General features: G+C 35.1%; 1 protein-coding gene across 1 annotated transcript; it reads right to left on the bottom strand.

The window, feature by feature from the left end:
* Window positions 1-1,136: 1,136 nt before the first annotated feature.
* On the bottom strand, window positions 1,137-16,155 carry LOC111056617 (DNA topoisomerase 2-like). Its single transcript, XM_039429389.1, has 8 exons — window positions 15,957-16,155; window positions 14,908-15,088; window positions 12,301-12,544; window positions 11,085-11,294; window positions 6,005-6,339; window positions 4,463-4,807; window positions 2,825-2,958; window positions 1,137-1,282 (listed from the first exon to the last, which is right to left on the bottom strand). Exons 1-8 carry the CDS (start codon window positions 16,090-16,092, stop codon window positions 1,137-1,139), a joined length of 1,731 nt encoding a protein of 576 aa, XP_039285323.1. The 5' UTR covers window positions 16,093-16,155.
* Between the last annotated feature and the right edge of the window lie 1,471 nt (window positions 16,156-17,626).

Below are 17,626 nucleotides of genomic sequence, written 5' to 3'. Positions count from 1 at the left end.
TTTATTTGTTAAAAATTATGGAGCAATGAAGTTTGCATATAGGATTAGTAGCATACACAATAATTTATTTGAAATTGCAAAAAACCGAGAATTCCAATGTTTTTTACAATGAAGCAACAAGTAACCAACTGTGGATTAGCTAACTCTTAGGCCGATTTCTAAGCTCGGGATTTAGGTAAGTCTGGACTTTAAACAGCTGGAGTCAGAGAATTGGGTTTCTGAAACGGGGCGTAGTCGTAGTCATATTCAAAGTCACGTTTAAATTAAATTTCGATAAACTAGAAAATTGAACACAAAATAAAATAAAGAGAAAATAGTGTAAAGTTTCAGCTAATTTGAAATATTTAGGAATGTTTAATTTCGTCAAGGGAAAACGTTTCCAATCATAGAAATGAGAAAATAAAGATTACCATAAAAACTGCGACTACGCCCCGTTTCGGAAAGCCAATTTTCTGACTCCAGCTGTTTAAAGTCTAGAACTCAGCTGAATCCCGAGCTCAGAAACCGGCCCTAAGAGTCTTGTAGCTAATCCACAGTTGGTTACTTGTTGCTTCGTTGTAAAAAAACATTAGAATTTTCGGTTTGTTGCAATTTCAAATAAATTGTGTATGCTACTCATCCTGTATGCAAACTTTATTGCTCCATAATTTTTAACAAATAATTATTTATTCAATCACTGAGAAAAATTGTGTAGAATATTCCTTTGCCCAAACTTGACTTGTTCTAGACTTCAAACAGCGTTCTAGACTTTAGAGTCTTTTCTCAAACAATGCCAATAATATAATGACACTACAACACCATTGTTAAATAAGTTGACTTTAAAAAACTCAATATTCACGTACGTTTACGTTTTTTACAGTAACGTAATGCTACATCTTAATTTCAGTTTCACATTCATTCAATAATGAACAACGATTTCATTTTCGGGAAAACAAAATCATCTGACTATCTAAATTTCTTTTTTCAATTCAAAGTAGCATCACGAGTATAGGTTACACTCCAAAATAATAATTTATTTGGATAGTGGGACGAATACCCGTAGCCAGTCGTGTCATCAAATAAAATAAAAATATTACTATCAATATAATAAAAGTTACATTTAATATATTATCAAAGTTCAAATATAAAGTCGATTATTACCTTGCCTGGTTGGACAATTTTCTAGTTTCGGCTTCGAGAGTGCCGGCCATATTGTCTTTCCTCTTCTCGTAGTACAACATCCTTGCGGGGAAAAATTCCTTCAGCACTTCAATCGCCGAGGTGTATCTCTTCAAACAGTTGTCTTTGTCAAACGCACACTGAAAACATAACAACATATACAAAATTCCAAAACTTTTACAATCAAGAACTATATTTTAATAAGGTTACCTTTTCACTTCTCTCATAATAATTTTAATGATATGCTATTTGTGAAAATAAAATGAAGAACGATTTTGTAAATCTATAAATCGATAATCGATCTATAAATTTCATCAATCAATGGTGAGATCCACTTTTAAGGCTGTGCAAAGGCTAAAAATAAACTTTCTACTCGTGATGTTTTTCAAAGTTTTTCGATTTGTATATCAATTTTTGAAAAAGTTATTCAATTTACTAAAAATAACTCAACTAAAAGTTATTTTTGGTTGTTTTTAGTAATCTTTAGTAATTTTTATCTTAAAAATTGATATTTTCAGAAAATTTTTGTTTTACTAGATCAACAATTCCATGAATAATCCATCCTCTAAATCTCATGGATTTATATCTTACCGAATTTGAAATGTTCCGTCCCAAAAAATTAAACTTCAGGCGCTCATATCTCAAAAAGTAATGATCGAAAAAAAAATTTCCCGAGAAAACTTTTCCATTTTGATAGCTTGATGATATACAAATCCAAAAAAACTTTGAAAAATATCACGAGTAGAAAGTTAATTTTTAGCCTTTGCACAGCCTTAAAAGCCGTCAGCATTGGTCGAGTGGTAAGCAATGATTGATTAAATTATGATTAAGCAATAATCAACTGTACTGTAAGAAATTTAATTGGCAGCATACATTGAAAATTGATGCAGGCATAATAAATTATTATGAAATGAGAAATTTTACTAAACATATTTTTTGTAATTTATTCTATTCATTTCTACAGGGCTAGGCCTACTAAATAGTTTTCATATAGAATTACTAGTACTGTATTCCTTCATTTATTTGGAAAACTCGTCCGGTTTCGTGTCCAAATTTGGCCGGTGTCTTCTTCTAAACAAGTGTCCGGTTGGCCGAAACGGGATGTATCTTCAAAAAATAAAAGGGAACTAATGATTCTATAAAAAATGATTGTAAGTCTAGTTACACACACACCGATTTTTAGATTAGATCAAACATATCTCGGTAAACAGATGATGTGTTTGTCAAGTTCCGTTTAATCTTGTAGGCCTAGATATCATAAGAACGACAAAATGTAAAACGTCCAAAAATTGATGTGTATGTAACTGGCTTAATTTTTCGAAGACAGGATAAATCCCATCAAATCTTTATAGACACGACAAGTTCACTAGTCTTTAGAAGAGTATGGCGCGGTTGAACAAAAGCCTGTTGAACTTAAAAGCACACGAATTTAAATGAGTAAATGCCACGAGAACAAATAAGAGATGGATTTTTTTGAAAAGATGGCTTCTCTGATTGGTTCTCGTGGCGTTTAATCACGATTGAAATTCAACAGGCGTTTGTGCAACCGTGCCTAAGATGGTTTTAAAAGTGATATTGGTTTATGAACTATGAATAAAACCATGAGCTAAGAATGCAAGAATGCGAATTTGCTTAAAACTAAGAATGCAAGTCGAATAGAACTAACTAATAGAACTGTTGATGAGTGTTTGCAGCTTGAAAAACTTGTGCAGGCCTTCATTTTCAGCTTGCGCGAGCTTATCAGCTGACATTGTGATGACAAACTTTACTGTGGCGTCTGTGTTGTACTCCTTGTATTCACTGAAAACACATTTGTCAATGATTAAATAATTATAATATATTTGCAAAATATTCTAAATACTCGCAACAAATAGTCAGCTAAGTTTTAACTACAATTTAGTCAAAGCCAAGATATAGTTTTAGCTAAGGTAAAATGCAATTTAGACCAAAATGAGATTTTGGCATCACCGCAAAACATATTCTCCAGTTCTACAGATTATAAATTGGATAAAACAAGTTGAGACTTGGCCATCTAAACCCACAGCATATCAACAATGTCAAAAACAATATGATTGTTGAAATTGTGATTTTCTAAAATTTCAAATTCAATCACAAATCTGTATGTAGACTATCATCATCATTATTATTCCATTAGTTTTAGGGTTGGAAGGATTTTTTTGTAAAGTTCACGAAATTGTGTTTTGTTTGAATAATCAACAATCAGTTTCCTCGAATTTATTTTCACTTTGTGTTAGGGTTTGAAAGTTAAAAGGATTTTTTTTTGTAAAGTTCACGAAATTGTGTTTTGTTTGAATAATCAACAATCAGTTTCCTAGAATTTATTTTCACTTTGTGAATAGTCATCTCGGTTGGACGATTTCTGCGCACGTAAAATAGGCGAAACTCTAGGAAAAATGGCTGCATAGAACAATTTCTTTTCATCATTTGTACTTGTTTTTGGGCGCAATAACTTTCCATGATAATTTGGCAAAATATACAGGATAGATGAGAACAAATTTGACAGTTGTACATTAATTTGAACTATTGGGTCGTAGTCAGATGACTAAGTTAATCCTTAATGAAAAATCCTGCAAATATGGAGTGATTTGGACTGGATCTAAATTCTACGCTAATTACTTGAAATGAAAGACTGTTAAAGTGATCAAATTAAATAAATATATAAATAATATAAATGGTATATTTCAGAATTTAAAGAATTGTTTTGTATTTGTTTGCATTATTTGTATTGTATTTTTCCTAAAAATATATAAATGATATAAATAGTATATTTCAGAATTTAAAGAATTGTTTTGTATTCGTTTGCATTATTTGTATTGTATTTTTCAGTTTTTTTTTTTGACAAAAATTGAAATTTATACAAAATAAGGTCATACATAATAAAAGACAGCGTCTCATTAGCCCCAAATATATATATTCATGGATCACGTGAATCTATTATACAAGATGGCGTCTTTCTCGGCGCCTTGCAACAGATAATCATGAATATCAACAACCCAATCCACTCTATAAAATAAGGCGTTTCATCAGCCACGCCACCAAATTAATACACTTTAATAGATAATTGATCATCCGATGCATGGACCAACTCACGTGATGCAAGACGGCGTCTCATCAGCCACCAAATAAATATAATCATAGATCACGTGATACAAGATTGAGTCTTTTTCGGCGCCATGCAACAGCTAATTATGAATATCCACTCTATAAAATGAGGCGTTTCATCAGCCATCAAATTAGTATACTTCAATGGATAATTGGTGATCGGATGCAAGGGCCAACTCACGTGATACAAGCTGGCGTCTTGTCGGCACCATGCAGCATCGGCTCGAGCACCGACTCCTTGTAGTTCTGCGTCCAGGTGCCGACCGGCAGCTCTGTGATCTCAAGCCGAGTGTCGCTGATGATGCCCACCTCGCCGTTCACCACAAACTTCTCCAAGCCGAGCGGATCGATTTCGCCCAGAAAGTTCTTGTACCACGGCTTCATCGGCAGCGGCTCCTCGCCCTGCATCATGCGCTTGATGTTGGCAACGATTTCGCGCGGATTGTGGTTCGGGATCTTCGTCATCCAGCCAGTACCTATGCCTTCGGCGCCGTTCACTAGCAGCATCGGTATCACCGGCATATACCTGCAATTCAAAATTAGACACCAATTTATAAAGTGTTGAATGTTGAGTGTAACGCATGTATTCAAATATTAGTTCACATAGTGCTACACTATTCGCCACCAGAGCCCGCCACTATCTAGTTACATGCATCAAGGTCTATAGAAAGAGGTCTAGACACCTGTTCATGTTTCTTATGGAGTAGCCATATTGATGCGATTTTGGCGACACATTTCAAAATCCAATGTAATACCATAGAGAAACAATAGCGTAAGTAGATATCCCATGGTATAGGGAATTTATGTCGCAACTTTTACTGTTATCTCAAGCCGATTACTGTCGATTATTGTCAATTTTCACGTTTTGTTGGAGTGATAGTGTATGAACGGCACAATTTGAGAGACTACCAGCGTCACACAGCTGCATAGGAAAGAACTATGTGAACTATCAGCTTGGGATAACAGTAAAAGTTGCGACATAAACGTCCTATACCATGGGATAACTACTCATGCTATCGTTTCTCTATGGTAATACGAACTTATTCGTAACAGAATCATGCATTATAAAAACACTATTCTTCTTCTCAGCCTTTTCCCACTCAGGTGGAAAATCTATCTTTCTCCACAGCCATTATAACGTTGACCTCTTTTATAGTATGGTTAATAACCACAATATCACCTTCTCAACAACTAGAAGGCAGTGACAGTATACTAGTGGCAGTATTAACTGTTCATTCTCGTTTAAAATCATCAATTATATTTTATTAAGCAAGAAATTATTTTTTTTAATAATTTCATAATGAATTTTCATGATAATTAAGATGAAATATTTTGTTAATTATTAATTCTACATTGTTAAAAGACGATCTGGCAACAGAGCAAAAGCGAGAAAGAGACAGCGATATCCGCTTTGTTGAATGCTAGACACATCTATTATTTTTCTTCATCCTCATTTTCATATCTACTTCTTGGAGCCCTATTTTTCTGTTACTTCTCGAGAAATCTCTGTTTTCTATCACTTTCTTCTACTCCTTATTTTCTAGGCTACCACCTCAAACTCCTTCTACTCCTCATTTTCCTTCTAATTCTTCTCCTCCTCCTACTCTTCTGCCTTTTGTTAATGTACATTATTTTATGAATGAATGATGGACAAGGATAGCAATACAATAATTGCTAATCAAACACTGGCATTATAATTTGGAGCTGACTATAGCATACATACCATTGCGGCTCGACCCTGAGATTGTCGTCCTTGAGGTACTTGAGCAGCAGATCGTCGTCCGGGTGGAAGATGAGACGCGTGAGAGGATTGAGCATGGTGAAGATGTAACGCGGACTTGCGGCGTCCTTGCCGCCCTGCAATCGCGTGCCGAACTGACCGAGCGGCTGCAACAGGTTGATATTGTTGCTGCCCACATAGTTCTGCGCCAGGTTGATGATGGTCGACATCAGTGACACCTCACCGTGGTGGTAGGCCGACTGCTCGGCCACCGACCCGGCCAGCTGGGCCACCTTGATCTCACGCTTGTCGGTGCGCTTCAGGCATGTGAACAGCACCTGGCAAACACACACAACAACAACATTTATATAGGCTACTCATCTATTTTGCTATCCTGACGAACTGCAAGTTGAGAATTCGTTTTGAACTATTTATATATTTATTTAATTACAGTATCATGTCTTCACAATACAGTATTTTATCAATGTTATTATGATATGTGTTGATAACCTCCCTTAGGTTGCTCTTTTTCGACTTATATTCATAATTAGCTGTTGCATGGCGCCGAAAAAGACTCAATCTAGTATCACGTGATCTATGATTATATTTATTTGGTGGCTGATGAGACGCCGTCTTGCATCACGTGAGTTGGTCCATGCATCGGATGATCAATTATCTATTAAAGTGTATTAATTTGGTGGCGTGGCTGATGAAACGCCTTATTTTATAGAGTGGATTGGGTTGTTGATATTCATGATTATCTGTTGCAAGGCGCCGAGAAAGACGCCATCTTGTATAATAGATTCATGTGATCCATGAATATATATATATATATTTGGGGCTAATGAGACGCTGTCTTTTATTATGTATGACCTTATTTTGTATAAATTTCAATTTTTGTCAAAAAAAAAACTGAAAAATACAATACAAATAATGCAAACGAATACAAAACAATTCTTTAAATTCTGAAATATACTATTTATATCATTTATATATTTTTAGGAAAAATACAATACAAATAATGCAAACAAATACAAAACAATTCTTTAAATTCTGAAATATACCATTTATATTATTTATATATTTATTTAATTTGATCACTTTAACAGTCTTTCATTTCAAGTAATTAGCGTAGAATTTAGATCCAGTCCAAATCACTCCATATTTGCAGGATTTTTCATTAAGGATTAAGGACAACTATGTTAAACAAATTTGTAATTAGCTTACCGTAATCTGAAAACGAACAAAAAAAAATAATTCCATTCTTCTCTTGTTTACAGTAAAAAGTGTCATAACGTTTGTTTTCAATTATATGTTTCAATCGATTGTATATTTTTGTTTCAGATTAAAACGTTCAAAGATTATGTTGATCTATATACGAAGGATAAATTAGATGATGATGAGAATCCTCTGAAGATAGTCCACGAGAGATTTGGCGCCCGCTGGGAAGTAGCCGTCACATTATCCGACCAAGGATTCCAGCAGATCTCCTTCGTGAATAGCATAGCCACAACAAAGGTGCACTATTTTATTCATTGTTTTCATATCATGTAGGCTACCACAATGTGAAATGTAATAATCTGTTCAAATGATAAAGTTGAGGACATATGGATGAAATCGTATGCCAAGTGCATGATATAAATATCTAATACTTGAAGAAGAAAGTCAAAAACTTGAAATAACATCAAAGGAAAAGCTATAATAATGTTTTATTCATATCACAAAAATACATATTTGAGGACACCAGGGGTCAAATCCCATTATTGCCCCATAACAGACATAAACAAAGAAATTTAAAAATTATAAAAACTATGAAGATAACTACCAAAAAATATGAATAAAGAAATCAATTAAGAATAGATTGATAAAGAAGCGAACAAAACAAAATTCTTAACAAATACCAGTACGTGGTTCATAGGAATTTAATCACAAAAAATCAGCTGGAATCTTGTGTATATTAATATGCTTGATTGTGTTGAGAGTAAGGATAAGGATGTAAGAATTGCTTTAGGTAAATTTGCTATAATTTACTATTTAAATATTCATTGGTACGTAAATAGTTGGAAGTTTTTCCGTTCATGTCAGTTTACTTGCAGTAAAAATGAATTTTAATCGGCTCTGCTCAAAAAATTGGCATGGTCTATTTTCATCAAATTTATTATTCTTTACACTTTTTTAACAAAAATCACATTATTAAAATGATTGGGAGAGAAAAATTGAGGTTACCTAGCCATTTCTCGTGAATTCAGATAAGCTTACATTGTCCAAAATTTATGTCTTATAGGTATTTTTCAATTTTTGCGACGGAATAAATTAACACTCATCTTAGGGCGTGATCACATTGAATGCGTATATGTGCAAGTGCATGTCGGCATGAGCCAAAAAACAAAATCTGGAAAGAGCCATATTAACACGTTTTGCAGCTGCTTACATTGAACGCAGCCAGTAAGTGAATACGTCCAGTGTGAGTGTTCCTATTGCTCTCTCCAGATTTTGTTTCTCATCTGCGCGCTTGGTCATGCCACGGAAGAAGCATAAAGAAGAAGTAGTGTTTCTTTCATCTGTGGTCATGCTTAACCAAGCTTGCACTTGCACATATACACATCCAATGTGATCACACCCGTAGGGCTATTTATTTATTTATCATTCACAATCAACTTGAAGGACAAAGAAACAGACTACAGTCCAAAACTTCTTTTTATCCTAATTTCCTAAAATAAATTGTCCAAATAAAGGTTATGTGCGACTTTCCAATTCTTCACTAATTACACTTTACTTACATTTTTACTTGTTTTAGACACATGAATACATTGTTTACGTTGTTTGATTGTTACAGGGTGGCCGCCACGTGGACTATGTAGTGAACATGATCGTTAAGAACATAGTGGCGACAATGAAGAAGAAAAACAAGGGCGGCATGGACATGAAGCCGTTCCAGATCAAGAACCATCTGTGGGTGTTCATCAACTGTCTCATCGTCAACCCGACGTTCGACTCTCAAACTAAAGAGAACATGACGTCACAGGAGAAGAACTTCGGCTCCAAGTGTGTGCTCACCGACAAGTTCATTGCGGGCGTGCTTAAATGTGGCATTGTCGAAACGCTACTGGTCTGGGCTAAAACCAAGGAGCAGGAGAAACTGCAGAAGGCGTCGGGCAAGAAGCAGACACGGCTGAAGGGCATTCCGAAGCTGGAGGATGCCAACGACGCCGGCAAGAAGGACTCTGTCCACTGCACGCTGATCCTGACCGAGGGAGATTCGGCCAAGACGCTGGCTGTGTCCGGGCTGGGCGTTATCGGCCGTGATCGCTACGGCGTCTTTCCGCTCAGGGGTAAAGTGCTCAACGTCAGAGAGGCCAGTCACAAGCAGGTCAGTTGCTATTTATGTCAATTTCTCTCAACTTCAAAATTAGTTCTATACTGTAGTAAAACAAGTAGATACGTATGGCTTTTGTTGGTGGGGACTCCCTTGCGGGAAGGTCACACCGCCTCAATTTATAATTTATTCATTTTTTTTATTCATAGAAAAAATACAATTCAGGTAAAAGTAAAAGGCATTCTCCCAAAACTGCTTTTAACCTTTATTTGGAATACACAGTCTAGAGTTTATGTAAAAATGATAACTTAATTCACACACTATTTTGAGTCAAAAAAATGTATCTATTAAAGATTTATGTATTTCAAAATACAAATCCAAACAAAAATCTTCCTTCACAATCGGCAAAAATATTGAAAATTTCACTTCAATCCACAATATTATACTCATGTAAACATCTAAACATTTAAGCCGTCAGTGGGCCTTACGACAGTCGTACTTCAGCCGGGACCGACCGTTTAACGTGCCCATCCGATAACACGGGAGTGATCTGGTTAAAAAACTTTTGGTAATGAGAGGGTTTGAACCCGGGATCTCTTTGCTGGTTTATATAGTTGGATTCATAACTTTCACATTCCAAGAAACTATAACTGCTATGATGATTGGATGAATTTAAACTGATGTATTTGTAATGTTATTGTGATGTGATGGCAGGGAAGAAAATGTGATTTCGATCTACAACAACGGCGAGGGCATTCCGGTGGTGCTGCACAAGGAGCAGAAGATGTATGTGCCGACGATGATCTTCGGCCACCTGCTGACCAGCTCCAATTACAACGATGAAGACGACAAGGTGACCGGTGGTCGCAATGGCTACGGAGCCAAACTGTGCAATATTTTCAGCTCGTCGTTCATCGTCGAAACCAGCTCCAAGGAGTACAAGAAGAGCTTTCGACAGGTTTGTCCATAATCGAGGACTACACATAGGTTAGTTGTTGTTTAGGTCTGAAACAATAGAATGTAGGTTAATGATCCTTGATCAGTTGGCGTTGAGAAGTTTCACTCTAGATTTATGATGATGATAATAATAATAATGATAATGAAAGATGAATAAATTTTTCATAAGGTCGGTAGACAGACAATTGAGGTTATGTTTCGAAATAGTTACTAAACTTGAAAGAGAACAGACTGGGATGGACAAATAAAGTTATGATGGGTATAAAATTTGATACAAATTTCCTCCAAATAATAACATTTTTCAATGCTTTACTTCAATCAAATCTTAGTAATTTTTTTTTGCATCAGCTTGAAGTTTGTACAATTTCCAACTCATAGATCTATAAACATCCAGGATTTCTGAAATCAGTGTTACCAACATGGGCTCTTGAAATTTACCTTGCAAAATGGCTTTTGTTACCCTGTAGGCTTAAGTAACCCCGTTTTACGGTAGTTAAATCTTATCTGAAATAATTTGAAAAACTAAATTTAATTTGTAAACGAGTACCTGAACGGAGGGTCTCAGTTCTTCTTGATTTCAGTTCATCCTTCCTATAAAGTTAGATAGATAAAATAACCTAAAAGGTTATTTTAAATTATGTTTCAAAGGTAGAAGGGTAGGTTGGGTTTTTGCCTTTAAACTGTTATTTATGTTAGTATTATTGGAATTTTTTTTGATAATTTTAGTTAACAAACACAAAGAACGAAAACGTTGATCAAACAGCAGATCAAGATGAACTAGAATACAGAATGAAATGAATGTCACCCTACCTGAAGATTTTTGCCGTTGAGAAACACTTTAACGCCGCCAGTCGACGCGGCAACGTCGCAGGCTCTCCTTGACATCAGATCGACTATGTCTTTGTCCAACTTATCCATCTTAAATTTGGACAGATCCGGCGAAAATGTCACTTTCGTGAAATCTCCGTCATCTTCCTTTATTTTCGGCTCCGAAGTTTTCGACATGTTGTCGGCCCATTTCTGAAGAAAAAAAACGAGAAATACATGTATTCAATGCGCTACGATAGATTTTATCCTCTCTTCTTTCAAAACTCAGTTCCCACAATTTCGAGCCGCTTGATGGTCAAGTCTCTTTCTCCTCTTAATATATTTGCATCTTCAAATAAATAATTTTCCATATTAATTACAATTGAGATTCAAAGTTGTGTGTAACATTCCTTTTTCTAATAAACGATTGATCCTCCTATCTTGACAAATATACCTATAGTTTTCTCACCTATTCTCACCTACACCTATCATTCTCACAAGTACTAAGTCTCAACTCCTTAACTTTACCCAAAAAAGGATCATTAGACCACATTTTATTCTTATAAAACTACTCATGTGGAGTTCTTTAACGACTGCTACCAACCTGACGATTTAAAATTAATATACCCATCATTCTCCCAAGTCATTTGGTGAACTCAATTCCACCAGATAAAATATAATTAAATTACATTCTATTCTATCAAAACTATCATAGAATAAGGAGTTCGACCAAGTGCGGCCAACCTGACGATTGTGAAAAATATACAAACTCATTTTCCCATCATCAGTCTCAACTTCTCAGCACCACTTCATCAAGGATCATTAACCTATATTCTATTCTTTTAGAAACTATTCTATGTGGAGTCCTCCCACTAACAGCTACCAACTTGACAAACTTGAAAAACGTACTCATCTTTCTCATAAGTCATCATCATCACAATCATCATTCTCAAGTCTCAACTCCTCAACTTTACCCAATAAAGGATTGATAAACTCAATTCTATTATTCTAAAACTATTAAATATGGAGTTCTAGATGAACTGCTACCGACCTTATGAAAAATTTATTCATCTTTCATTATCATTATTATTATTATCATCATCATAAATCTAGAGTGAAACTTCTCAACGCCAACTGATCAAGGATCATTAACCTACATTCTATTGTTTCAGACCTAAACAACAACTAACCTATGTGTAGTCCTCGATTATGGACAAACCTGTCGAAAGCTCTTCTTGTACTCCTTGGAGCTGGTTTCGACGATGAACGACGAGCTGAAAATATTGCACAGTTTGGCTCCGTAGCCATTGCGACCACCGGTCACCTTGTCGTCTTCGTCGTTGTAATTGGAGCTGGTCAGCAGGTGGCCGAAGATCATCGTCGGCACATACATCTTCTGCTCCTTGTGCAGCACCACCGGAATGCCCTCGCCGTTGTTGTAGATCGAAATCACATTTTCTTCCCTGCCATCACATCACAATAACATTACAAATACATCAGTTTAAATTCATCCAATCATCATAGCAGTTATAGTTTCTTGGAATGTGAAAGTTATAGTTATTTACGTCACAAGTACGGGAAGTGGCCATTTGCAGGGCCGAGAATGATGTTCCTAGTCGAGGCGCTAGCTAAGACTACAATTTCATTCGAGCCCTGCAAGAGACATTCACGGCCAAGTAACGTACACTATTTTTGTCATAAAAATCCAACGAAGAATAATTAAGAAATAGAAAGCATTGCCATCTTGTTATTACATGCATTCTATAAACATTACCTAGTTCACACCCTCCGAATTAGGAATTTTGTGATTCTTATTGACAAAACTTCCACCTGGAGCGCCGAAGGCGTTTTTTTGGTAGCAGTTTTACTGTTCCTATTTCGGAACTAGAAAGCATACTCGACAGTAAAGAAAACATATGATCTCTTTACATTAGCCTACAGTATGCTTCAAAGAAATTACATGTTTGCTTGTTCTGCAAACAGCTGTTCAACGGCTTGATTCCAGGCAAAACAGCTGAAAAAATCTGGTGTGGCGCACTCACACAACTTTCCTTGCCGTTATAAAAATTGATCACCTGACGCTAGTGTACTCGCGCATCTCAAGTCTACTATTCAAAGATGAGACAGCTGGTGATAGGTCAATAACGCTGGATACACACGAGGTCTGCTATCTCTTCGTAGTGAATGATTTAATAGAACCAACAGTTTGCAGATTAATAATCACATTTTCACGGATTTCAAGCTTATTTTCAATTTTAGGTGGAAATGTTACTGGACATTAATTGCAGAGATTCTCATGCTCAATCTATTCCACTCAAAATTTTCTGTTTAAATTGTATATGAAGGCTGATAATTAAGAATCTAAAACCAAACTTTGCATAGATGAGGCAAAGCTCCTGAATTTTTTAAAGATATAGGACTTGTTGCAGTTGATAGAGCTTATCAATGACTATTTCAGGTATGAATTTAATCAAAATCGTTGGAGCCGTTTTCGAGAAAATCGCGAAAACCCCTGTTTTTGACAACATTTTCGCCATTTTTGCCGCCATCTTGGATTGCATTTGATCGAAATTGTTCGTGTCGGATCCTTAAGTGTAAGGACCTTACGTTCCAAATTTCAAGTCATTCCGTTAACTGGGATATGAGATATCGTGTACACAGACGCACATACACTCACACACACACAGACCAATACCCGAAAACCACTTTTTCGGACTCAGGGGATCTTGGAACGTATAGGAATTTAGAAATTGAGGTACCTTAATTTTTTTCGGAAAGCAATAGCCTACTTTCCTTACCTATGGTAATAGGGCAAGGAAAGTAAAAAAGTATGACAAAAAATACATACGTTACAACACTATTACATTGTGTAAAGGAATAGATAAAGACGGAGCCTACGTAATCTACATATATAGGCCTATTGAGATTTACTCTGCAGTGAGCTGCTCTAGTCCGTGAGATATTACTTTTAACATGGTTAGAACAGACAGAGAGGCCCGATACTCTTTCCTTCACTAATCACTCCCACTACCTGTATCAGTATACAATTGTGCGCAGAATGCTTACTCCTCTCCACTCCTCTGTCCATGCTACAAACTGTGCAACGAGAAACTGGTTTCCCCTATTCATGTTTGAAAGTAATATCTCACGGACTACAGTTATTTGAATAACTGCAGTAACACTACATCAGTAACTAAACAACATAGGAGATTCGCACAGAATTTACTCCTATTTTCGTGCATTGTAACATTTAAAACATGATGCTGCTGGCTTATTCCATGCAAAATTTCAACAAAAATTGTAAAATTGATCAACATCACGTAGAGGGATTTCAAAATATATTATATACCTAGTAATAGTGATAGAATTGAATATTATTGATACAGTGGAAATAGATTTAAGTGAGGTCCACGTTATAATGGCAGTATTTGATCAACATTGAATTTACTATCCTTTCTATAATTCGACAAAGCATATAGCACTATCCTTTTCCAGCTCCGCAAAGTTGCCAGATCGTCTTTTGATAATGTACAAACATAATTAATCAACAAAATATTTTATCATATTGAGAGATTCTGGATCTTGGGAATTATAAAATAAAGAATATTTTTATGAAAAAGTTATTATGTGTAGTGTAATTAAACATTTTAAAATAAATATGGAAGCCTTAACCGTAGCTTAACCTTTCACACCGCCGTACCGTAGCTTGAAATACGTCTTTTGAAAAACGTGACCGACTTATTTTCTAATGTTAATCAAACCGGCTACGGTACGCGGTAGATTGATAAACATTGATTTTATTGATATGAAAAATACTAGTACTCACGGTTTAATTTCAATTTTGATAGTGTTTATTGTGGGGTCTCGCTGCTTGTTGTCGGCAGCGTTTACGAGAATTTCATCAAAAATTTTGAACAATCCGGGAACGTAGGTGATCTCACGCTTCTCCATCGCATTCTTCTCCGAGTCATAGACCCACATCTGCTCCGTGTGGTGTTCAACCGAACCTGCCAAACAAACATGAAGATTGTTCAGAAATTTTAGAAAACCATTGCAAAATTCACACAAAATAGAATCAAAAGAAAATGATTTGAAACCACGATAGAAAAATGAGTGGTGAATTTAATTACTTTACTCAATTCACGCATTAAATATTATTTTCGCCGGAGCTCTTGACAAGACTGCAGCAGGTAATATATCTGTCACGAGAACCAATCGGAGGTTTCTTTTCGAAAATAAGGCTTCTCTGATTGGTTCCCGTGGAATTTAATCACGATTAAAATTTAACAGGCTTTTGTGCAACCGGCACTAAGACTGCAAAACTTGACCCCTACAGATTTCAAAATATCTTTCAGTTTCGTTTACGAGCTAGGATGGCATTAGTCAACAGCAATAAAAAAAAACTAGCAGTTTTTTTATAAAAAGTAAATTGAAAACTCCACGAAGGAGTATAATCTGACTGTTACAGTTTATCAAAGAAGACAAATTAGCCAATGAAAATAAAGTAAGCAGTTTCAGTTTAGAAACAAAGTTTAACCTACAACAACATATTTTAGCAGATTTGAGCCCGGTTTCTAATATACTCAAGTCTAATGACCCATTGAATCTATAGGTTTCATAATAATAAAATAATAGGTTTATCAGATTTAACAATTGTCCAAGAAACCGAGTCATAGTTTAGCGGACAAGTTCCAATAACCAATATATATGTATCAGGCCTGAACAAAATGAGCTCAAGCTGTGATTTCTTTGGATACTGTTTCTCAATTTTAAAAATAAATAACAACTTGGTAGTTAAGCAGGTAAGACCGTAAGTCCAACTTTTAGAACATAGTTTATATTTACAGTATAAGTTATCAGACAAATGGCACTTACCAATATATGTATCAGGCCTGAGCAAAATGTGCTCAAGCTGTGATTTCTTCTGATACTGCTTCTCAATTTTGCCTGTCGGCGTCTTATTGCCAGCGTCGCCGCCAGCGGCCTTTCCATTGCTTAGAAAGGCGTCCATTTTTAGAAACTTTCTGAAACAAGATTGAAAACAACCAGGTTAAGGTAATAATAAGACTTTTTAATAGTAACTAAATTACGCTATGGTTTCAGAAAAATATGTGTAAGAAGCTGGTTGCTCTACATTCACGCTTCTTCTTTCTAATCATATGAACCATATGACTTGTTAATAATTTATTTATTTATTTATTTATTTACATACAAAAGCTCACAGAATAAATCCATGAAGAGCCTTATTGACATCAACTAGTTTAGATACATAATATTTGATGCAAAATAAGAATGAAAAGTAAAATAAAATTGTAAACACAATTTTTGAATACTAATAAGATAAGAAGAGGCGAAATGAAAAAATAAAATAAACCAATGATAATAGAAAATTAAGAAGAATGAAATAAAAATGATAAGAAAAATAAAATAAAAAATAAAATAGAGAATAGAGGAAAAATAGGGCTTTAGAAGAGAGAAAAAAAATGAGGGAGTTTAGTATAATTATTTATCAATCATGAGTTAGCTATAGAGCGATATGCTAGTTCACAGGATTTCTTAAAGGTTTTGAAACGGTCAGCAAACGGATCAATGCAGTGGCTTATTCTATTGTACAAACGTAAAGTTCTGTATATATAAGAATTGCAATGATGAGTCGTTCTGATAAATGGCATGTGGAACAGAATATTTGGTTTTGGTCTATTAAACGGGACATGAAGTTGCAACATACTTATAAATTCTGGCATGAATACTTGATTGTTTAGGATATTATATAATAGCAAGAGGGAACTGACAGATCTCCTTTCTTCCAATCTTTGAACATTAAATATCAACCTTAGATTGTCTGTTGAAAAAGCTATCGGACAGAATTCGTTGAACTTTTTAAAATAAAGATACCTTAAAAATTTATTCTGAATTTTTTCTAAATCAAGAATAGCGCTGCTGTGAAATGGAGCCCAAACTAAAGCAGCATATTCAAGTTTACTCCTCACTGTAGCATAGTACAATTTCAAAACAACGTCACATGCTGTAAAAGGCCTACAATTTCGAAATAAAAACCCTAGCGACCTATTAGCACCATTCATAACATGTGTTAGGTGTTCCTTAACACATATGACTAATTTCAATCATAATTGACTAATGTTGTTTATCAAACTAACAGCAGAGCTGATGAGAGAATCATTGAATGTTCATATTTGTACAGTTTAAGATTTATTGAGATTTATATTATAATTGACATTAAAATCTATTTTCTAAAGTAAATGAAAATCTTTCGTCAATTATTCATTTTAAGTAATATGTGCGAAGTAAGATCATTATAAATCGATTTTTTTTGTTCAACATGCCGAAAAAAGGTAAGAGTGAATTTTCAATTGATATTGATAGGAAATTTGTTTTGGAAAAATTCTCGGGGAAAATTGGACAAAATGCAAAATTCTGGCTGGAAGATTTTGAGAAAGAATGTATCCGTTACAATATCCACAACGATGAAGAAAAAATAATATGTTTAAGACTATTTTTAGAAGGGAGTTCTGAAGATTGGTATA

The sequence above is a fragment of the Nilaparvata lugens genome, chromosome 5 (assembly GCF_014356525.2).
Source record: "Nilaparvata lugens isolate BPH chromosome 5, ASM1435652v1, whole genome shotgun sequence".
Lineage (NCBI taxonomy): Eukaryota > Metazoa > Arthropoda > Insecta > Hemiptera > Delphacidae > Nilaparvata > Nilaparvata lugens.
This window is presented reverse-complemented; position numbering and strand designations above follow the sequence as displayed.